General features: G+C 43.9%; 1 protein-coding gene across 1 annotated transcript in view; it reads left to right on the top strand.

Annotated features, from left to right (window-relative positions):
• Positions 1-18739: 18739 nt before the first annotated feature.
• The window catches only part of slc39a4 (solute carrier family 39 member 4), a 68459-nt gene continuing 63807 nt past the window's right edge, over positions 18740-23391 (top strand). Inside the window, exon 1 of the mRNA XM_043690938.2 lies at positions 18740-19054. Within this exon, the coding sequence (XP_043546873.2) occupies positions 18836-19054 (219 nt within the window). The 5' untranslated portion in view covers positions 18740-18835. The remainder of the gene's footprint in view (positions 19055-23391) is intronic.

Here is a 23391-nt window from a genome sequence, read left to right as displayed (position 1 = left end):
CAATTCCCATTTCTTGCCCTTTTTGTTTTAGTAGCACAGTGGCTCAGTGGTTAGCACTGCTGCCTCACAGCGCTAGGGTCCTGGGTTCGATTCCAGCCTCACGTGACTGTCTGTGTGGAGTTTGCACATTCTCCCCCTGTTTGTGGGGGTTTCCTCCCACAATCCAATCATGTGCAGGTCAGTTGAATTGGCCATGCTAAATTGCCCATGGTGTTCAGGAATGTGTAGGCTCGGTGCATTCGTCAGGGATAAATGTAGCGTAATAGGGTAGGGGAATGGGTTTGGATGGGATACTCTTCAGAGAGTCAGTGTGGACATGTTGGGCTGAAGAACTTAAAAATGTGTTGCTGAAAAAGCGCAGCAGGTCAGGCAGCATCAAAGGAACAGGAGAATTGACGTTTCGGGCATAAGCCCTTCTTCAGGACTGAACCCTTCAGGTTCCTTTGATGCTGCCTGACCTGCTGCGCTTTTCCAGCAACACATTTTTAAGCTCTGATCTCCAGCATCTGCAGTCCTCACTTTCTCCATGTTGGGCTGAAGGGTCTGTTCCCATACTGTAGGGATTCTATGATTCCTCTCCTCCTCCCGTTCGAGTCTGGCAGGATACTCACCACTTTTCTGCTATTCTCACATTCCAATCACTTAATCTGAGCTATCAACATTTTTTCTCTATGAGCACCCTGCAGCCAATACCCCCACCATTCCCAAACTTTGGCATAAATATTGTCCACTCTACACTACACTTCAGCTCTGATTAAGAGTCATCCAGACTCAAATTGTTAGCTTGCGCTCTCTCTATGGATGCTATCTGACCCGCTGTGATCTCCAGCATTTGTTGTTTTCTGTCCCTGTTCCTATTCATATACCTATCCAGATGCCTTGTAAAAATTGTAATTGTACCAGCCTCCACCACTTCCTCTGGCAGCTCATTCTATAACACACCACTCTCCTGCGTAAAGATGTTGTCCCTTAGGACCCTTTTAAATCTTTCCCCTCTTACCTTAAAGCTATGCCCTCCAGTTTTGGACTCCATCACTCTGAGGAAAAGACCTTGTCTCTTTACACTATCCATGCCTCTCACGATTTTATAAACCTCTAAGTTTGTGAGAAGATTTGTAGCTCGGTTGCTCGTTGTTGTGGTTCTGTTCGCTGAGCTGGGAATTTGTGTTGCAGACGTTTCGTCCCCTGTCTAGGGGACATCCTCAGTGCTTGGGAGCCTCCTGTGAAGCGCTTCAGTGATCTTTCCACAGGCATTTATAGTGGTTCGAATCTGCCGCTTCAGGTTGTCAGTTCTATAAGGTTGCACCTCAGCCTCTGACGTTCCAGAGAAAACAGACCCACCCTGTTCAGCCTCTCCCTATAACTCAAACCCTCCAACCCTGGCAACACCCTTGTAAATCTTTTTTGAACCCTTTCAAGTCTCACAACATCCTTCCTATAGCAGGGAGACCAGAATTGTACAGCTACAACACGACCTCCCAACTCCTGTACTCAATGCACCGATCAATAATGGCAAGCAGGGGGGATCTAAGATGGCGGCGATCTGAGAATATCACACTGCAGAGCTTCACATCGCAGCAGGAGCAGGACGGTCCTTTAACCCTCCCAGCCCAGGTCATCAGGATTTCTTGGGACGTTGGAAAGATTGTGGAGCCCCAAGAAACATTTAAAAATTGACTTACCTGTATTTTCAACTGTCCAGAAATGCCTGAAAAGGAGGAGGAACATCTGAGGCCAGGCCTGCAGCTCAGCCTGCAGCAGCCTCAGAGCCGATTACTCTCCAGGACCTGGTGAACCAGCTCTCGCAATCTCGCGAGATGTTGGGGAAACAGATTGAAGAGAAGCTGGCTCCAGTCTCTCTCATGCTGCAGAAGTATGAGCAGCAGCTGAGAGACCTGGAGAAGAGGACGGATGAGGTGGAGCACAGGGTCACAGTGGTGGAAGCTGATACCAGTTCATCCAAGGGTGAGATCCAAGCCCTGAAGACGCAGGTTCGTAATTTGCGTGACCAAGTGGATGATCTTGAAAACAGGGGCAGGAGAAAAAACATTTGGATCATCGGTCTGCCTGAGGGTAAGGAAGGTGAGCGGCCTGAGGAATTTGTTGAAGATTGGCTTCCGAAATTCCTTGACTTGGAGACTGGCATGAGAGGAATGAAGATAGAGAGGGGTCACTGGGTCGCAGTGCGGAGGTCGGGTCTGGGTCAACGCCCTCGTCCTTTCCTAGTGCGGTTCCATCATTACGGGATAAGGAGAGAGTCATGGAGGCTTCCAGGCTCCAGGGGAAAGATCCAAAGGCCCTAATTTACGAGGGCTCTAAGATCATGTTTTTTCAGGACTTTTCAGCAGCGGTAATCCAGAAACGAAAATCATATGATGGTGTCAAGAGAACATTGAAGGAGCTTGGGATTCAGTACTCCGAGATATCCGGCAGTGCTTCGGATCACCTTAGATGGATCCATGCAGCTCTTTGACACATCGGAGAAGGCAAGAGACTTTGTGGACAAACTAACCTAATTTAAGCAATTGTAGTATGTATAAATAGTGTTGCTTGGGTATGCGTTTATCATTCTGTAAAAGAAATGAAGGAAATCCGGTTGGAGCTTTGTTTTTCCCCTTTTTTTCCTCTATTGATAATAATTTGGTTCAAACTATGTCTGGCGGTGGTTAAGATGTAGATTTTAAATTTCTAAGTTAGGACATACCAAAGGATGGGTGGGGTATTTATTCCCCTTTTTTTAAATAAAAGAATGTTTTTTTTATTCATATTGATATTCTATGGGGTGTTTATTCTTTTTAGCTTGTGCTTGTGATGCGGCTCTAGCTGGGAGAAGTGAAGGTGGTTGAGAATGGATAGATGCCTATTTATGGGCAGTTCAGGACAGGTAGTTGCCCCCTCCGGGCAGGGGGTGAGTTCCCCTACTCGGCACTATTGGCGTTTTATATGTTGGTTTGTTTTCTGGTTTTTGTTGTTTTTGATTTTTAATAATTTTGTATGTTTGTTAAATGTAGTGGTTTTAGTTTATGTAGTTTTTATATTTGGTGGACCATGCGTCACCAAGGCTCAGCAATTTGTGGTTCGGGTTCCTCCTCTCTGGAATTTAAATGTAATTGCAGAAGATTATGGCTAATGATTTGATTAAATGGTGTACCTGGAATATCAAGGGAAGTCACTCACCAATTAAGAGGAAGAAGGTACTCTTGAGTCTTAGAAAGGAGAAGGTGGATATTGCTTTGTTACAGGAGACACATTTGGATGACAAGGAACATCTGAAATTACAGCAGAATGGCTTTGACTGAGTTTATTTTTCATCATTTAATACCAGAAGTAGGAGAGTGGCTATATTGGTAAGGGAAAATCTCTCGTTTAAATTGTTGGAATGTGTGAAAGACACATACGGGAGGTTTGTAATTCTTAAAGCCTTGATAAATAGGGAAGAATATGGTATGTTAAATGTTTATTGTCCCCCAGCTCATCCTCTTAAATTCTTGGTAGATGCTTTTTCTAAACTGATAAGTCTCGAGTCTCAGCACATCATTGTAGGGGAAGATTTTAACTGCCACATGGACCCCACAGTAGACAGGTTGCCTAAAGGTCCCTCAATACCCTCTGCACAAACTAAACAGTTATTGGGTTTGTGTGGGGAATTAGGATTGGTGGACGTCTGGAGGTGTCTCCACCCTACAGGTAGGGATTTCACATTTTTCTCCAATCCACACAGATGTCACATGAGGATTGATTTTTTTCTGACCCCTGCGGTAACCCTGGGATCTGGTGGCATCCTGTACGATTGGTAATATTGGCATTTCTGATCATGCTCCAGTGTACCTCATGGTTAAAATTAAGGATGTTACAGTGGATTCAAGGTACTGGCGAATGGACCCCTTTATTCTCATGGACAGCAAGTCTGTGGAGTATGTCTCTAGGGAATTTCGGGCATTCCAAGACATCAACATAGGCTCAGTTGATAGCTCATCTGTTCTCTGGGAAACTGCCAAAGCTTATGCCAGAGGGTTAGTTATTTCATATTCCACAAGTAGGAAGTGGCAGAAGGGTGAGCACCAACGTCTCCTTGAAGCATGGTTGAAGGCAGCCGAGAAGGCCTACTTTGACAGACCCTCGTTGGTCAAACTACAGAGGATTACGGCACTGCGGTCTGCACTAAATTCCGTGCTCACACAGACGGCAAAGAAGGAGCTGGCTTTTGCAAAGCAAAGGTTATACGAGCATGGTGACAAGCCAGGCAAATACTTAGCATACCTTGCCAGAAAGAGATGTGCCCCACAAACTATTACAGCGATTAGGGAAGGGTCTCGGAACCTAACATGTGATTCTAAAAAGATTAATGTGGCGTTCCAGAGATTCTACTCTAAGTTATATCAGTCTGAGAATTGTGAGGAGGGGCAGGCCAAAATGGAATCCTTTTTTAAGAGATCTGAAGCTCCCGGGTATGACTCCCGAACAACAGTCCTTTCTCAATACCCCATTATCAGAGCAAGAAGTGCAGGAAGGTGTGAGGCAGCTTCAGAGTGGAAAGGCACCCGGTCCTGATGGACTTCCCAGTGAATTCTATCAGGAATTTATAAGTATACTGTCAGGCCCAATGCTGAATATGTTTAATGATTCATACTGTCATGTTTGTCTCCAACCATCTCTGAGAGAGGCCAATATTTCATTTATCCTTAAAAAAAAGGGAAGGATCCGGAAGGTTGTGCTTCATACAGGCCCATCTCGCTCTTAAATGTGGACTTTAAGATCCTCTCGAAGGCTCTTGCGTTAAGGCTGGAGACTGTGTTACCCTCTATTATTAAAGAGGATCAGACGGGCTTCATCAAGGGTCGCAGATCCTCCAATAACGTTAGGAGACTGCTTACCGTAATTCATGCATGCCAACAGCAGTCAATACAGGGATTGGTGATTTCTTTAGATGCAGAGAAGGCATTTGACCGAGTTGTGTGGCCGTAACTTTTCTATACTCTAGACCGGTTTGGTTTGGGCGAAGTTTTCATAAGATGGGTAAAGGTTCTCTACAGTGTACCTCTCACTGCGGTCATTATCAATGGGGTACGATCAAGCAATTTTAGTATTTCTAGGAGCAGCCGGCAGGGCTGTCCCCTTTCACCATTACTTTTTATGCTGGTGATTGAACCGTTGGCAGAGGCCTTTGTGGGGATCTCAATATATCAGCTCCAGAAGTGGGGTCAAAATTACATAAGGTCTCGCTGTATGCAGATGACGTCCTAATTTTCTTGACAAATCCAGCAGTCTCAGTACCTTGCCTGATACAAGGCATTCACGCATTTGACGCTTTTTCAGGGTATAAGATTAATTTTGCTAAATCAGAGGCTATGCCTATGGGTGGTCTTATGAAAGAGTTGGCTCTTGAGAGTGACTATAGATTCCCATTTAGGTGGTCACGGGGGGGGGAGGGGGGCTTTGTGTATTTGGGCATATTCATTACTCCAGTTCTGGATTGGCTGTTCAAAGCCAATTTTACTCAATTATTTGAAAAGATTAAACAAGATCTCCAAAGATGGGAGGCACTTCCAGTCTCGTGGTTGGGTCGGTTAGCGCTTATTAAGATGAATATTCTCCCTCGTTTGCTATACCCTATACAGATGCTCCCTCTGATTTTCAATGAGCAAACACTCAGGAGACTGAACAGTTGGTTCAGCTCCTTTATCTGGCACCATAAACGGCCCCTCATTAAATTAGCCAAATTGCCGTTGTCTCACAGATTGGGGGGAGTAGACCTTCCGGACATTAAAAATTACCAATTAAGCTCGCTTTTGACCTTCGTGAGTGATTGGGTTTGTGGGGACCCTCTTTCAATGTGGCTAGATATCGAAGTCTCCCAGGCAAGGTGCCCCCTTACCAGTTTGCTGTTTTTGGACAAAGTGACGACAGTTAGGGAATATTGCCATAACCCAATAGTCATGAATACTGTTAAAACATGGAGGGCAATTCGGCAGAGGGAAGGTAATATTGGCAAAACATCTTTGTTTACACCTTTGGTGGATATGCCGAGTTTTCAACGAGGTATGATAAATTCAGGATTTAAACGTTGGGCAGCTGGGGGTATATCTTGCATGGGTGATTTATTTGAGGGAGATATAATGATGTTCTTCGATCAGTTAGCACGGAAGTACGAGTTACCTAATGGAGACCTCTTTTGTTTTTTTTCAAGTTAGGGATTTTATTCAAAAAAGGACCACACTTTTGACTGATCCCTACAAATCTGACATAGAAAGAGGGGTACTAAGGGCTAAGAGTACACTCTCTGTCAGTACTCTATATCACCAAATGGGGAGTGCCACCTCAGATGAGTCTGATCGACTCTGCAAGTGGGAAAGAGAGCTGGGTGTTGAAGTTGCTTCAGAGGCATGGGAGAATATTTGGGGGAATGCAAGGAAGATATCAATTTGCAATAGGACCCATGCTTTACAGTTGAAGATTCTGCACAGGGTCCACTTAGCCCCAGACCGTTTGTCAAAATTTAAACCAGGGGTATCTTCAGCATGTCCCAAGTGCAAGGCCTGTATGGGTACTCTTACCCATTGTCTTTGGTCTTGTGACAGGCTTCAAACATATTGGAGTGCTGTGGTGGGTGCAATGGAGAGGATTTTAGGTGTAGGGGTGGAGAAGGACCCTATTCACTCCTTTTGAGCCTACCCATTGTATTTCCTACAGACTCGCATAAGGCAAAACTTTTCAATATTCTTACATTCTGTGCAAGGAAGAATACCTTGCTAGGTTGGATATCAGAAACCCCCCCCAGGCATGTCAGGTTGGCAGAAGATTGTTATGGAGCATATTCCCCGGGATTTTCTCACAAATATGGTACACCACAAAACTGAGAATTCTTACAAGACATGGCAGCCCTTTTTGGAATACCTGGGCACAGATTTATCTGCCACACTAACAAAGGCTTTTATATAGCCATAACGATTGTGTTTCATGAGTCCAATATCCAGGGAGGAGGAACTGTGAATATATGAGTGTTTTGTTTGGCTGGGCTGAGTTAATCCTATTTAATTGTTTGTTGTTAGGTATTTGTTTATTTAGTTAAATATCTAGTTTAGTTTTTTTTTTAATTTTATACTTCTCTATATATGTTTATACATTCGTATAGGAGGGTGGGTTGGGGAAATTTTTTTATTATTTGGGTTTTGTACTGTTTTGAATTGCATTGTTTTGTATTTGTTATAAAATTTAAAAACTTTTTTTTCTTTAATAAAAATATATTATAAAAAAAAGGAAAGCATACCAAACGCCTTCTTCACTATGCTAACTACCTTCGAGGAGCTATGAACCTGCACTCCAAGGTCTCTTTGTTCAGGAACACTCCCCAGGACCTTACCATTAAGTGTATAAGTCCTGCTCTGATATGCCTTTTCAAAATGCTGCTCCTCGCATTTATCTGAATTAAACTCCATCTGCCACTTCTCGGCCCATTGGCCCATCTGGTCACGGTCCCATGGTACTCTAAGGTAACCTCCTTCGCTGTCCATCACACCTCCCATTTCGGTGTCATCTGCAAACTTACTAACCCTACGTTCACATCCAAATCATTCATGTTATGATGAAAAGTAGTGGACCCAGCACCGACCCTTGTGGCCTCTGGTCACAGGCCTCCAGTCTGAAAAACAACCTTCCACCACCACCCTCTGTCTTCTACCATCGAGCCAGTTCCGTATCCATGTGTTCTCCCTGTATTCCACATGGTCTTACCTTGCTAACCAGTCTCTCATGGGGAACCTTATCAAACGCTTTACTGGAGTCCATATAGATTATATCTATCACACTGCCCTCAACAACTCTCTTTGTTACTTCTTCAAATAACTCAATCAAGTTAGTAAGACATAAAGCCATGTTGACTATCCCTATTCAGTTCTTGCCTTTTCAAACACATGTAAAGCCTGTCCTCAGGATTCCCTCCAACAACTTGCCCACCATTGATATCAGGCTCACTGCTTTATAGTTCATTTGTTCTTCAGATTTCTGAAGCTTTTCTGTATTTAGAAAATAGTCTACGTCTCTATTCTTCCTACCACTGTGTATATACTCACACTTTCCCAGACTGTGCTCCATCTGGGACTTCTTTGCCCACACTCCTAGCCTGTCCAGGTCCTTTTGCAACCTTCTCACTTGCTCAACACAATCTGTACCTCCACCTAGCTTTGTGTCATTTGCAGACTTAGCAGCAATGTCCTCAGTTCCTATGTCCAGAATGTTAATTGATAATGTGAATAGGTGTTGTTCAAACATGGACCCCTGCGGAACTTCACTTGTCACCAGCTGCTATTCTGAAAAGGACCCCATTAACCCCACTTTCTGCTTCTGCCAGTCAGCCAATCCTCTATCTATGCCAGTACCTTGCCCCTAACACCATGGACACATCTTCATTAGCAGTCTCCTTGTTGAAGGCTTCCTGGAGATACAAATAGATTATGTCCATTGGTTTTCTTGATCTAACTTACTTGTTACCTCCTCAAAGGATTGTAACAGATTTGTCAGGCGTGGCCTCCCAACAATAAAACTTTGCTGACTCAGTCCTGTTTTCATAACGCACTTCCAAGTACTCCACCATCTCATCCTTAATAATGGACTCTAAATATTTACCAACGACACAAGGTCAGGCTAACCAGTTTCTTATCTTCTGCCTCCCTCCCATCTTAAACAGGGGTATCACATTAGCCATTTTCCTGTCCTCTAACATGTTCCCTGACTCCGGTCACTTTTTGAAAGATCACGACCAATTCCTCTACAACCTCCTCAGCTATTTCCTTCAGAATAAGGCAGATACACATAAATGACATTTGGACAAGTACATGGATATGAAAGGTTTAGAGGGATATGGGCCAAATGCAAGCAAATGGTACTCGTTTAGTCTCGGAAACCTGGTCAGCATGGATGAGTTGGGCCAAAGGGCCTGTTTCCATATTATAAACCTCTATGACTCTGGGGTGTAGTCCATCTGGTCTGGACAATTTATCCAGCTTCAGACCTTTCAGCGTTTCCAGCACCTTCTCCTTAATGGTGGCCATTGCACTCAACTCTGACCCCCTGACTCTCAAGACGTTCTGGTATGCTGTAATGTCTTCCACTGTGAAAACTGATGCAAAATACCAACTCAGTTCCTCAGCCATTTCTTTTCTCCCCATTACTATTTCTCTAGCCTCATTTTCCAGGGTCCAATGTCCACTCTTACCTCTCTGTTACCTCTTACCTTTCTAAAAAATACTCCTTCAATCTTCTTTTATATTACAAGTAAGGAATTCTACAAGTAATGAAAAATAATCTTTTTCTTGTTAGTGTGGGAATCCAGGGAGCAAAATTTTAAAACTAGACTTGGAGTATTTATGTGTGAGATTATAATGCATTTTACACAAAGTGTGATGGAAATCTATTAATCTCTCTTTCAAAGTCTGTGAAATTTTCAGGATTGATGGTTGATTTTCTTTAGTAAGATAAAGATTTCAATGTGTATCAAACTAAGTCACATGAACTGGGTTGAGGTACAGATCGGCTATGATATAATTGAATGGCTAAACATATGCAAGGTCCTGAATATCTTCTGGCTTCGCTGGGCCAGCATTTATTGCCCAACCTTAGTTGCCTTTGAGAAGGTGGTGGTGGTGAATCACGGTAGTCCATTTGGTGTGGTTACACCCAGGGTTGGAGTTCCAGGATTTTGACCTGGTGACCTTGAAGGAACGGCGATATATTTCTAAGCCCTGATGGTGAGGGGCTTGAAGGAAAACTCGCAGGTGGTGGTGTTCCCATATAGCTGCCCTTGTTCTTCTTGATGCTGGTGACCATGGATTTGGAAGATGTGGCTCAGGTGCTTTGGTGAATTTCTGTAAAATGTACGCACTGTTGTGACTGAGCTTCGGTGATGGGGGGGAGTGAATGTGGCACCAATCAAATGGGCTGCTTTGTCCTCAATGCTGTCAAACCTCTTGACACCATCTAGGAGCTGCAACTGATTCAGGCGAGTGAATGAATCCAGAGATTGGTTACTCACTCTAGGATTCCTAGCCTCTGACCTATTCTTGCAGCCACAGTATTTATGACCGGTCAGTTCAGTTTCTGGTTAATGGCAATGTCCAGGTTGTTCACAGTGTGGGAATCAGCAATGTTAATGCTATCAAATGTTACACAGCAACGGTTCATTTCTCTTCTATTGGAAGAACAGAATATCTTTGTGTTACCCTCCAAGCCATTCACCATTCTAATTTGGACATATATCACCGTTCCTTCACTGTTGCTGGGTCAAAATCCTGGCACTCACTCCCAAACAGTATTGTCAGCACACGTACAGTTCACCACTAATGCCTCAAGGCCTATTAGATTAGATTACATTACAGTGTAGATACAGGCCCTTCGGCCCAACAAGTCCACACCGACCCGCCGAAGCGCAACCCACCCATACACCCACATTTACCCTTATACCTAACACTACTGACAATTTAGCATGGCCAATTCACCTGACCTGCACATCTTTGGACTGTGGGAGGAAACCGGAGCACCCGGAGGAAACCCACGCAGACACGGGGAGAACGTGCAAACTCCACACAGTCAGTCGCCTGAGGTGGGAATTGAACCCGGGTCTCTGGCGCTGTGAGGCAGCAGTGCTAACCACTGTGCCACCGTGCCGCCCACGGTTGGATTATTAGGGTTGGATGGCGAATTCTGACCTAACCAGCAAAGTCCAATCTCAATAAGACCATAAGACATAGGAGCAGAAGTAGAATATTTGGCTTATTCCTGAATCAATTGTTAAAATTTCACTGCTCCTGAATAACGTGTGTTATGATCTAAACTGGTGGCCTGAGGCAGGTAAAATCCAAGAGTGAAATCTGACCCGTGTGGTGGTCAGTCTCTGAACATATTCATAATAGGGTGCCAGAGCAGTTTTAAGAAAAGAGCATCAAAACTCTTGACACTCTGAAGGGGAAATAAAACAAACAATTTTACACTTTTAAAAAATGTTGTGAAATGGTCTTGTTACAAAGATCAGATTTAAAGATTCAACCATTTCATCTGCACAACAGCCTTACAGATAGTTGAACCTCAGTGAAGGGTCACTTTGTTTTTCACTTTAAAGTTCCTTGGTCAGAGAGCACAGGGTTTCTTTCCCAGTAAACTTCTGCATTCACTCAATATAATCTTCTTAATGTTAATGTCTTAGTGATAATGTCTTTTCATGAGACTCTTAAACAAACTAAGAGAGCTCTTTTACTCCTTAACAAGTGTTCCACAAGGTCATGTATTCAACAGGCCTTTAAGATGACACATTAAAATCTTTGGTTTCTGGACCTTTTCTCTTCTAAATTCTAAGTCACTCAGGGCTTATTTGCTTCTGCCCTAACTGTTTTGTAGACTGTGAACTTTGGTGGCATGGTAGCTCAGTGGTTAGCACAGCTGCCTCATAGCACTAAGGACCCGGGTTCGATTCCAGTAACGGGTGACTGTCTGTGTGGAGTTTGCACATTTTCTCCATGTCTGCGGGTGCTCTGGTTTCCTCCCACAATCCAAAGGTGTACAGGTTAGGTGAATTGGCTGTGCTCAATTGCCCATTGTGTTAGGTGCATTAGTCAGGATAAATATAGGGTAGGGGAATGAGTCTGGGTGGGTTACTCTTTGGAGGGAAATGGCCTGTTTCCACACCGTAGGGAATCTAAACTGCTGCTGGTACAGGGCTTTGCTCTCTGACTTGGGCGTCGCTGGCTGGCCAGGATTGATAGTCCATCCCTATTTGCCCTTGCGAAGGTGATGCTGAGCTCCCTTCTTGATTGGCTGCTGCAGGCCACTTGCTGTGGGTTAACCCACAATGCCGGTAGGGAGGGAGTTCCAGGATTTGGACCCAACAAATGTGACGGAACAGTGGTATATTTCCAAGTCAGGGTTGTAAGGGGCTTGGAGGGGAACTTGCAGGGGGTGGTGTTCCCAAGTACCTGCTGCCCTTGTCCTTCTTGGTGGAAGTGATGGGGGAGTTTAGAAGGTGCTGTCTAAGGATCTTTGGTGAATTTCTGCAGTGCATCTTGTTGATAGTACACACTGCAGCTACTGAGTGCTGGTGGTGGAGGGGGTGGATGTTTGTGGCTGTGGTGCCAGTAAAGCGGCTGCTTTGTCCTGGATGGTGTCGAGCTTCTTGAGTGTTGTTGGAGCTGCCCCCATCCAGGCAAGTTGGGAGTATTCCATCACACTGCTGACTTGTGCCTTGCAGATGGTGGATAGACTTTGGGGAGTCAGGAGGTGAATTACTCGCTGCAGTATCCCTAGTTTCTGACCTGCTCTTGTAGCCACTGTGTTTATGTGGTGAGTCCAGTTGCGTTTCTGGTCAATGGTAACCCCAAGGATGTTGACAGTGGAGCGTTTAGTGATGGTAATACCGTTGAATGTCAAGGGGTAGTGGTGATGGTCATTGTCTGGCATTTGTGTGGCACGAATGTTACTTGCCACATGTCGGCCCAAGCCTGGATATTGTCCAGATCTTGTTGCATTTGAGCACAGATTGCTTCAGTAGCTGAGCTGTCGGGAATGGTGCTGAACACTGTGCAATCATTGGTGAACATTCCCACTTCTGACCTTATGACAGAGGGAAGGTCATTGATGGAGCAGCTGAAGATTGTTGGGCCCAAGACCCTACTCTGAGGGACTCCTGCAGAGATGTCCTGGAACTGAGATGACTGACCCTCCACAACCACAACCATCTTCCTTTGTGCCAGGTATGACGCTAACCAGCGGAGTGTTTGTCCCGTGATACCCATTGATCCCAGTTTTGCCAGGGCTCCTTGATGCCATACTCGGTCAAATGTGGCCTTGATGTCAAGGGCTGTCACTGTCACCTCATCTCTGGAATTGAGCTTTTTTGTCCATGTTTGAACCAAGGTTGTAATGAGATCAGGAGCTGGGTGACCCTGGTGAAACCCAAACTGGGCATCAGGTTGTTGCTGAGCAGGTGCTGCTTGATAGCACTGTTACTGACGTCTTCCATCACTTTACTGATGCTTGAGAGTAGACTGATTGGGCGGTAATTGGCTGGGTTAGATTTGTCCTGCTTTTTACGTGCAGGACATACTTGGGCAATATTCCACATTGTTGGGTAGATACCAGTATTGTAACTGTACTGGAGGAGCTTGGCTAGGGGAGCGGCAAGTTCTGGAGCACATGTCTTCAGTACTATTGCTGGAATGTTATCAGGGCCCATTGCCTTTGTAGTATCCAGTGCCTCCAGCCGTTTCTTGATGTCACGTAGAGCGAATCAAATTGGCTGGAGACAGGTATCTTGGATGCTGAGGACCACTGGATGTGGAAGGACTGCAGAGCTTAGACCTGATCTGTTGCTTGTGGGATCGCTTAGCTCTATCTATCACTTGCTGTTTATGCCGTTTGACACTTAAGTAATCCTGTTTGGTAGCTTAACCAGGTTGACACACCATTTTTAGCTCTGCCTGATGCTGCTCCTGGCATGCCCTCCTTCACTCTCCATTGTACAAGGGTTGATCTCCTGATTTGATGGTAATGGTTGAGTGGGGGATATGCCAGACCTTGATCTTGCAGATTATGCTCCAGATTATGCTGGAGTACAGTTCTGCTGCTGTTGATGACGCGCAGCACCTCACGGATGCCCAGTCTTGAGCTGCTAGTTAGGTTCGTAGTCTACCCCATTTAGCATGGTGATAGTGCCGCATAACATGATGGAGGTTATTCTCACTGTGAAGGCAGAACTTCGTGTCCACAAGGACAGTGCGCTGGTCACTTTTACCTGTACTGTCATGGACAGATGCTTCTGCAGCTGGCAGATTAGTAAGGATGAGGGCACATACGTTTTTTGCCTCTTGTTGGTTCCTTCACCACCTGCTGCAGACCCAGTCTAGCAGTTGTATCCTTTCGGATCAGTAATGCTGCTGCTGAGCCATTCTCAGTGGTGGACATTGAAATCCCTCACCCAGAGTACATTTTGCGCCCTTGCCACCCTCAGTGCTTCCTCCAAGCGTTGTTCAACATGGAGGAGTGCTGATTCATCAATTAAAGGAGGATGGTGCGTGGTAACCAGTAAAAGGTTTCCTTGCCCATGTTTGACCCGGAGCCATGAAACTTCATGGGGTTGGAGTTGATCTCAAGGACTCCCAGGGCAACTCCGTCCTGACTGTGCTGCCACCTCTGCTGTGTCTGTCCCACTGGTGGGATAGGATATATCCAGGGATGGTAATGGTGGTGTCTGGGGTGTTATCTGTCAGGTATGATTCTGTAAGAATAACTATGTCAAGTATGCACATTTGTCAACAGAATCACGGAATTATTACAATGTAGAAGGAAGCCATTTTGCATATTATGTCTGTGCACTTGCTCTCTGAGCATTTAACAACCTCTTGCTTTTTCCCTGAAACCCTCTACATTGTTTCTATCTGAATGCCCTCTTGAGTGACTCAATTGAACTTGCCTCAACCACACTTCCAGGCAGCACATTTTGTTTTATTTTCATTTCTAAAAGGAAACCTATTTCTGTCTCTGTCTCTCTGTGTCATTGGACACCTTGTTGCTAGACAACAATCCAATTACTTTTTCTTCCTCCACCCTTGTCTTCCAAATCACTGAACTATTCACCTCAAGAGTTTCTTAAGAATTCACATTAAATGCATGTAAACAAAGTTTCAGATATCTGTGGGCACTCAGAATAAATCTAAAATTAAACCAAAGTTTCATTCTTAACACAAAGAATGTAGAAATATGAAAGCTAAATATTAAAGCAAACTTACAGCTATACATGGTTCTCACAAATTTAGAGTCAAAATTTCGAATTAATAATTGAATTATGAACCTCCAGAGCAAGTAATACATGTTTTTGAGGCAGCCAGGAACTAAAAACTTATTGCATCATTTTTCATCTCTTAAGTGGGCAAAAGCAGGCCAAGGCCAAATTCTGAAGCCTGGCTTGTGTGAATGAATTATTTTATTGTCATGTGTATTTTCCAGTGAGTAAAACAGTTAACACACAGTGAAAAGCTTTTCCGCTGTCACAGCAATCCATCACCATTTTGAATACTTTAAGAATGAGGAAAGAAAAAGAAAGATCTAGCTTAGAGAGAGCCCATCAGTCCTGAGTCTGAGTGCCTTACACATACATGGGGCAGCATGGTGGCTCAGTGGTTAGCACTGCAGCCTCATGGCGCCATACATTCGGGCTCGATTCCAGTCTTGGGTGACTGTCTGTGCGGAGTTTGCACGTTCTCCCTGTGTCTGTGTGGGTTTCCTCCCACAATCCAAAGATGTGCAGATCAGGGGCATTGGCCATGCTAAATTGCCCATATGTTAGGTGCATGAGGGAAATGGGTCTGGGTGGGTTACTCTTTGGAGGGTCGGTGTGGACTGGTTGGGCTGAAGGGCCTGTTTCCACACTGTAGGGCATCTCATCAAACTTTTCCACTGTCGCAGCAAACCATCACCATTTTGAGTAGTTTAGGAATACGGATCGAGCTTAGAGAGAACCTATCAGTCCTGAGTCCGCTCATCATCAACAGTGCCTTCACCACCATCCCTCCTCCACCACCTCGCTGTAGGCAGCACCAGACCCAAACAACGATGAAGTTGCTAATCTTCAGGCACCATCCTTCTACCGCGCCGAGCTCGCCTCCACCGGTGTAGCACCATCGGTTCCATTGCCCCAGAAAAGTAAGTTGAGGCTCATTTTCCACTGCCACAAGGTCCGCGCTGGGCCCACTCGAGTCTGTGCTGGGATTTCTGATGCCATCCAAGCACAGGACGAGAGGTAAGTAATGGAAAGAAGGAACAAAATCAAGAAAAATGGGGGAAAAAAAGAAAATCAGTCAGAGCAGATGAGCCATGACTTAGGACTCACCATCTCATCTTGACAGTGTCACATGAACAAACTAGTCTCTGCCAAAAGGATAAAAGTATAAAATTGGACCATTGGCTAATGAAATAAGACAATAAGATGTAACAGCAGAAATAGGCCATTCAGTCCTTCATAACCGACCAGATAATCTTCAACTCCATTTTCTTGCCGTAACCCTTGATTCCCTTCCTGATTAAAACTCTTTCATCAGGATTCCTGATGAAGGGCTTATGCCCAAAATGTCGATTCTCCTGCTCCTCGGATGCTGCCTGACCTGCTGTGCTTTTCCAGCACCACACTCTCGACTCTGATCTCCAGCATCTGCAGTCCTCACTTTCTCCTCCTGATAAAAAAATCTGTCTATTTCAGCCTCAAATATACTTAATGACCCAGCCTCAGCAGCTCTCTGCGGTAGAGGATATATTTACCACCCTTTGAGAGAAGAAATTCCTCCACATTTCTGTTTTAAACGTGTGACCCCTTTACTCGGAGATTATACCCTCTTGTCTTGGACACTTCATACGGTGAGATCCTAGTCAAGCCCCCGAAGAATCTTATATGTTTCAGTAAGGTCACCTCTCATTATATTCCAACCAACAGAGGCCTAACCTACTCAAACTTTCATCATATGACAGCCCCCCCCATACGTGATATCAGCTTTGTGAATCTTTTCTGGACTGTATCCAATCACAGTACATCATACCTTAAACAAGAAGCCAAAACTGTTCACAATATTGTCTGACTAGTTACCTTCTACAGTTTTAGGTAACACTCCTACATTCCATCTTCTCTGAAATAAAAGCCGACATTCTATTTGCCTTCTCTATTACCTGCTGAACTTGGATGCTAGCTGTTAGTGATTCATGGATGAAGACTCCTAAATCCTTCGGTTTCGTGGCTTTCTGCAGGTTTCTTTTCTACTAAAACAATATTCAGCTCCTCTATTCTTGTCACATTTCCCCACATTATATTCCATCTGTCAATACTTTGCCCTCTTGCTCACCACCACCTTCTCAAGGGCAATGAGGGACAGATAATAAGTGATAGCCAGCCAGCGGCGCCCATGTCCCATGAGTGAATCAGAAAACACTTGCTTCACCTGTCTTTATCTTTATTTAAGATTTGCACAGTTGTTTCCAACTCAGGTTCCTACCTCTCAAACTGATTACTAAGTTCCACCACGTTAAACAAGAATCAATTAATGTTTGTCAACTAGGCTTTTGTGATTTCTGTGGGAATGTTATATGCGGACGACAGCAGTTTTTTTGCATTGTCGCCGAAATGCTGGACAGTGAGAAGCAACTGTTATGGGAAGGCGGCAAGTTAATGAGAGAGAAATTGAAAATTTCTTTGCCTACTGATATTTTTAATTGACCTGTTTGGATGCCTTGCAACACGCTCCTGGAACAGGTGTGACTTGAACTTGGGTCTTCTGGCTTAGAGGTACACCACTACTGCACCACATGCAATCCCTTGCTGTGTCGATATTCATGTGCAGAACACCTGCTGTCTTTCACACTCTCAGAATATCAGCAGGATGTTTGAAATCATTAAGTTTCTTGAACATCCATGTACTAGTGCTGGCATCATTACCTTTGTGAAAAAATTAATGCTGCTGAGCAGAGCTGTGCTTGTTGTGCCTTGCTTAGTCTCTTTTTGGTTCTGCATTCACTTAGCAAAACAGTCCTTAAAGGAAGGAACTGCCGAAAACTGCCTGACGTATTAAATGCAGAGTGAGAGAGAATGCAATTTCTCCAACATCAGTAGCACTACAGTTGCTGTTGACTCATGTTGGTGAGACTCCAGCCCTCTATTTCCCTCTCCCTTATTCCCAAAGTCAGCCAGAAGATTCTTTCTCATGTGGTAGCTAACCCAACTGGACCCATGCACATGGTAGACCTACATCTGGGAGCCTGGCAGCTTCCACAGCGGTTCAATTTCAAATGATCCTTTGGCCTCTGGCATACGGGCATCAAGCCACAGAATTAGTCGCAATCAACTTCCATTCCAAAACCTTCAGATAAGGAAGGGAAAATTTTGGATGCAAAGGGGGGAAAGAGGTCTTCCATTTTCTTTCCTCGATGGGATTTCACTGTCATTGTAGAAACTGCTGGATTGCTTATGAAATATAAATAAGCAGGCTAATTTTCACTGAAAAGGTTAAGTCATCAAGCCGTCTTTTCTCTTTTGAAAGGGGCCAATAGATTTTATCTGTATTTCTGCTACTTTATATTTTTAAAATCAAACATAGTAAACTGCAAGTGATTTTTTTTAAAAAAAGGCACCCCATACATAAGCTGAGAAACTGATGGCATAGAAATTGGAGCAAATCTAGTCTTAAGTCAAAAACTAAAGTAAAATAATTTGTTGAAGGGTTAAATTTAATAGGCAGGAATAAAGCTAAGCAAGAAAAGTAAATCCGGTCAAAAGAGAGTGGAAGGTTGTTTTCCGGTGACAGGGTAAAGTATTGATTTTCACCTTTCCAAAATCAGAGTGACATTTTGTTTCCCTTCAATAATTTATCAAAGAGAAGCCAGGTGACTTGCAGAATGTATAGATGCAGGAAGTAGGACAGGAATTTACTTACTATGGATATGTACATATTTTAAAAACTGTTTGAAGGAACTTCCTTGAAATATTTGTTAATAGAAATGAAATGTCTAAGGTAAAGTGAACCTATTTGTTTTGATAGTCCAAATAGTTGGTAGTCATTATTAAGTAAGATCTGCAATTCTGGGAGTTTCCTTTTAGTGTAATGGCTGACATCATTAATCTCTTCCAGCCAATCAAGAGACAGGGAGGTGGGTGCTGGAGGGGGAGAACATTTGCCACAAGGTTAGTTATAAAACTCATCAACTTTAGATTGCAGCCATTTGAATATCTTTGGAAAGAAGTGTTCAAGGCTTCCCTGAATAAGCTGTTGTGTGAAGGAATTGAGAGTTTCTCTCCCTTTTAATTGTTTACTGCATTATGTTTAGGCTGTTCCTGCTGCTCCCTGTGATTTTGGCTGCTCTAAAGCAGGCAGCTTCACAGGGAAATGGATCTCTTTTCATCTCTAAACAAGAAATCTTCAGGAGAGTGGTGGATCTCCTAGTCCCAGGAGAAGACATTTTGAGTGAGGCGGCTGTCACCTCTTTAATACATATCTTAGGGAACCGTGTGCAGTGTTCTGAGGTGCCGTGTGAAGAGGTAATTGCAAGGCTTTCTGATTATTACATTTAGGGGACAAACTCCACCACAGGCTGTTGGTGCCATCTGAAGGTGGTGTTAAGCAGTAAATCATTTTGTTAGTTCATTTTAGATTGCAACATATGATAGACACCAGCAGGAAAATCAAATTGTGTGGAATTTTATAACAATGAGTTAAGATATTGCAACTTTAAATGCCTGTCTTTAAGTTTTCATACATACATTATATGTAGATATGATATGCAGTTTATATATAAATGCATTTATATTTGGTCAATAGAAATTGTTCAGCTGTAACAAGATGAACAAGAAAATATGAGTATTTTGTATTTTAGGAAACTTTCTTCAAATTTGTTCATGTTCTATCTCTACTGTTCAAAATGATCTTTGTGCGAGTTGCCACTTTTTAAGTGCCAATATTTCTAAAATTGAAATGTATTATATTTTTCCATGACTGGGAGGTTATTTTCACAGATCTGTTGTTGACTAACTTCTGAGAAATAACAACCGTTGCACAAGAAGACATTTTAAAAAATAACATGAGAAAGAATTATGATTATTGCACTTTATTGAGATAATTTTTGGGAACTTAGTTGGAACAACGTAGTGAAAACAAATATAGTCCTACCAGAATAATGCAGAGTGCTCATCACCTATCACATGGAAAGATTGGGGGAGTCGGGGGCGGAATAAACAGAAGATCAAGAAATATTATGGTGGGGAATGCTTTTGGGGGCTACAGAAAGACAGGGAACTATCACTCAGCTCTGGGAGATCTGAATAAAGGAAAGGAGCAAATTTGTAAAGCTAACCAGGAGCAGCGAACAATGAAAGAAAGAGTAATAATAGTCTTAGTTGTAATGTAGAAAATACACACCGTGAAATTTCCCTCAAATAACAATATTTAGAAGGAAGCATCGAAATAGTTTCTAGTTGACGTTCATCAAGGGGTAAATACTGGCCACAACACCAGGGAAAACTCCCCTTCTTGGCTTTGAAATAGCGCTATCAGCTCTCTGATGTCCATCTCAGTGGACAGATGGGGTTTCCGTTTTAACATTGCACCTCCAAAAGTGCAGCACTCTCTCAGTTTTACACCAGAGCTCAGCCTTGATGTTTGTGCTCAAACCCTGAATCCAGAATCTTGTAGCTCAGAAGCAAATGTGCTGCTAACTGAGCCACGACGGACCTTGAAGTATACTCAGTCAGATTACACGATGCAAAGGTAGAGTGTACCTTGTTTGCAATAAATCGGGACAATCAGCCGAAATCATAGAAACCTTAGTCAATAACATAATTGATGGTTTGAACAGCAATGAAGAATTCTGAAAACAAATTACTCAAATAATGTTTGTGATTATTAGTACGGCTAAAGTTACTGGTAGCCAAGCATGGGAGAAAGGAAGGAAAACTAATATCCTCCATTTACCATAATTCAAAAGCCCTATTAACAAAACTAGTTGAGTAAAGATTAGAATGTATTAATTTCCACAGACTAAGCTGGTAATAGTGACTTTGTAATTAAAGGTTACTGTCTTGGGCAGTGAAAGACATTTTTCTTACTTTGATTAGTGACTGCTTTGTTTAGTGAGATCATATCTCCATTGTGACATTATTCTTTAGAGATTATAGAGTGTGAAAAAAATTCCAATCTAGAAGTCTATGGTCAAATTATTGAAAATGTTGGGGAGATAGGGGTGAGGTGGATAATTGTTTATTTATCTATGGTGGACGGGTTTTAGTCCACCCTTTGTATTTGATGGTGAACTCAAGACTGGATGGGAACATGGTGGGCAGGGTACCTGACTGATATTATGTGCCCCACACAATTGAAAACACATCTCGCTGGGTTGTACTATCCAGCTGCTGTAAAAAGACTTCTATGTTGTCATGGCACATCTTGTTTCTAAATGTCCCTGGTATTTTATTCATGAATAGCCTCAATTGGGACAACTAGACTTTCCTACATCTAACCTGCTCCAGTACAACTGCAGTTGCTAGATCAGTTGTTCATTTTAAATCTGAGATACATACATTTTTGTGAAGCAAAGGCATATGAGCCAAAGGCAATAGAATCACAGAATCCTTACAGTGCAGGAAGAGGCCATTCAGCCCATTTAGTCTGCACCAATCCTCCTCAGGATCCCACCCAGATCCAGCCCTGCATTTACCATAGCCAGTCTATCTAAGCTGCATATCGTTTTCAGCAAGCCATGCAGACACTGAACAAGCAAACTTCATACAGACAGTTACCCACGGCTGGAATTGAATCCAGGTCCTCCAGGTAGCAGTACTAACCACTGAGCAACCAGGTACTGTATGTGGAGATCAGCCATCATCTCATTGAATAGAGACAAAAGAAAATGCAGATTCTGGAATCCAAAGTAGACAGGCAGGAGGCTGGAAAAACAACAAACCTACGCAGCCTCCAGCACAGAGGACTCAACATTTGAGTTCTCCAATTTCAAATAACCTCCTTTCCCATCTCCTGACTCCCTTTGCAGTTCCTCCCCCTCCCTTGCACTGCTCCCTGCCACCAGCCAGATTCATTCCTCCCATTGGCCAACCAGGTCATACCTTCTACCTGTCTTCACCTATCCCCACTTCACCACCTTGCCCCTCCCCCACCCCCAACTGTTTTATCTGCAGCTCCCCTCCACACCCACCCCAGCCCTGAAGAAGGGTTACACCTCAAACGTCGACTTCTCCACCTCCTGATGCTGCCTGGCTTGCTGTGATCTCACTGAATGGCAGAACAGGCTTGTGGGATTGACTGGCCTACTTCTGTGAGGCCTGCAGATGTTGGAGTGTGGCGCTGGAAAAGCACAGCTGGTCAGGCAGCATCTGAGAAGCAGAGAATTGACATTTTGAGCATAAGCTGTTGTTCAGGAATGAGGCTTATGAGCCCGGGGCGGGGGGGGGGGGGGGGCGCTGAGAGATAAATGGGAAGGGGGGGTGGTGGGGGGGGAAAGTAGCTGAGAATGCAATAGGTAGATGAAGATGGGAGGGGGGTGGAGTGGATAGGTGGGAAGGAAGATGGATGGGAAATCGGGGCAAAATGCTTGAGAAGTCAGGTAAGGCCTTTCTTGACATCGCATTTACAAATAGCGTTTGGGAAAGGGATGAGGATCAAGATAAGATTCTTTTTCAGAAGCATGAGTTGAGTTGCCTATTAATGGGGATTATTGCTTGTTGTCAGTTTCATTAACTGCAAATCTTGCCTCATGAATGCGTAGCTTCCTATCCTAACACCTGCTTGCAGCTCGAGACCTAAATACCCAGCAGCAGCATCTCAGCGGCACAGGCCGCATCCAACCACTGTCACCCTCTCGGGACCCTCGCGGAACTTTTCCAATCCACTTACAGGACCAGCCTGCAATTTAAAGCTCCACTTTGGGATGTACCAGTAACTAGCTGAATGTACAAACATCCTTCTGTGTACACAGTATTGCAGATGAATTCTCACCGACTCTCGGCACGATTTGCTGATGACACTGTGGGATCGCGATCAAATAGCGACCAAAATTGGGGAATGGCAAAAATAGTCTGTTTATTCAGCAACAGCAGTGGCACACCTTCAAGCTGGTGACGGAATCCTGAAATACAGTCCTTGCAGTAGCTTAATTATACACAGTTCTTAAATATATATTAAAATTACATCACTATGGCGTTACATTGTTTTGTCTATTGTACACAAAGGTTTGAGGGGCTTCTGTTCTCAGGAAACAGGAGATGGGATCAACATCTGTTAAATGGCAGCTGTGACTTCTGAACCTGAGGGGCACCAGTATCCTTGGTGGGAGGTTTGCTAGTGCTCTTGGGGGGGGTTTAAACTAACTCTGCAGGGGCATGGGAACCCAGACTGTAGCTTTAGGGTGCAGGACCTGGAGTGTAGGGAGGTTAGGAACATGGCATCAATTTCAAAGGAGGGTGCCTGTAAGCAGGAAAGTGGCTTGAAGTGTGTATACTTCAATGCAAGAAGTATACGAAATAAGGTGGGTGAACTTGCAGCGTGGGTTGGTACCTGGGACTTCGATGTTGTGGCTATTACGGAGACATGGCTAGAACAGGGACAGGATTGGCTGTTGCAGTTTCCAGGGTTTAAATGTTTTAGTAGGGTCAGAGGTGGGGGTAAAAGAGGGGGAGGTGTGGCATTGCTTGTCAAAGATAGTATTACAACTGTGGAAAGGACGATGGATGAAGACTCGCCATCTGAGGTAGTCTGGGCTGAGGTTAGGAATAGGAAAGGTGAGCTCACCCTGTTAGGAGTTTTTTACAGGCCTCCTAATAGTCCTAGAAACGTAGAAGAAAGGATTGCGAGGATGATTCAAGAGAAG

The sequence above is a fragment of the Chiloscyllium plagiosum genome, unplaced genomic scaffold (genome assembly GCF_037043375.1).
Source record: "Chiloscyllium plagiosum isolate Xiang-an unplaced genomic scaffold, Cpla_swu_hap1 HiC_scaffold_5, whole genome shotgun sequence".
NCBI lineage: Eukaryota > Metazoa > Chordata > Chondrichthyes > Orectolobiformes > Hemiscylliidae > Chiloscyllium > Chiloscyllium plagiosum.
This window is presented reverse-complemented; position numbering and strand designations above follow the sequence as displayed.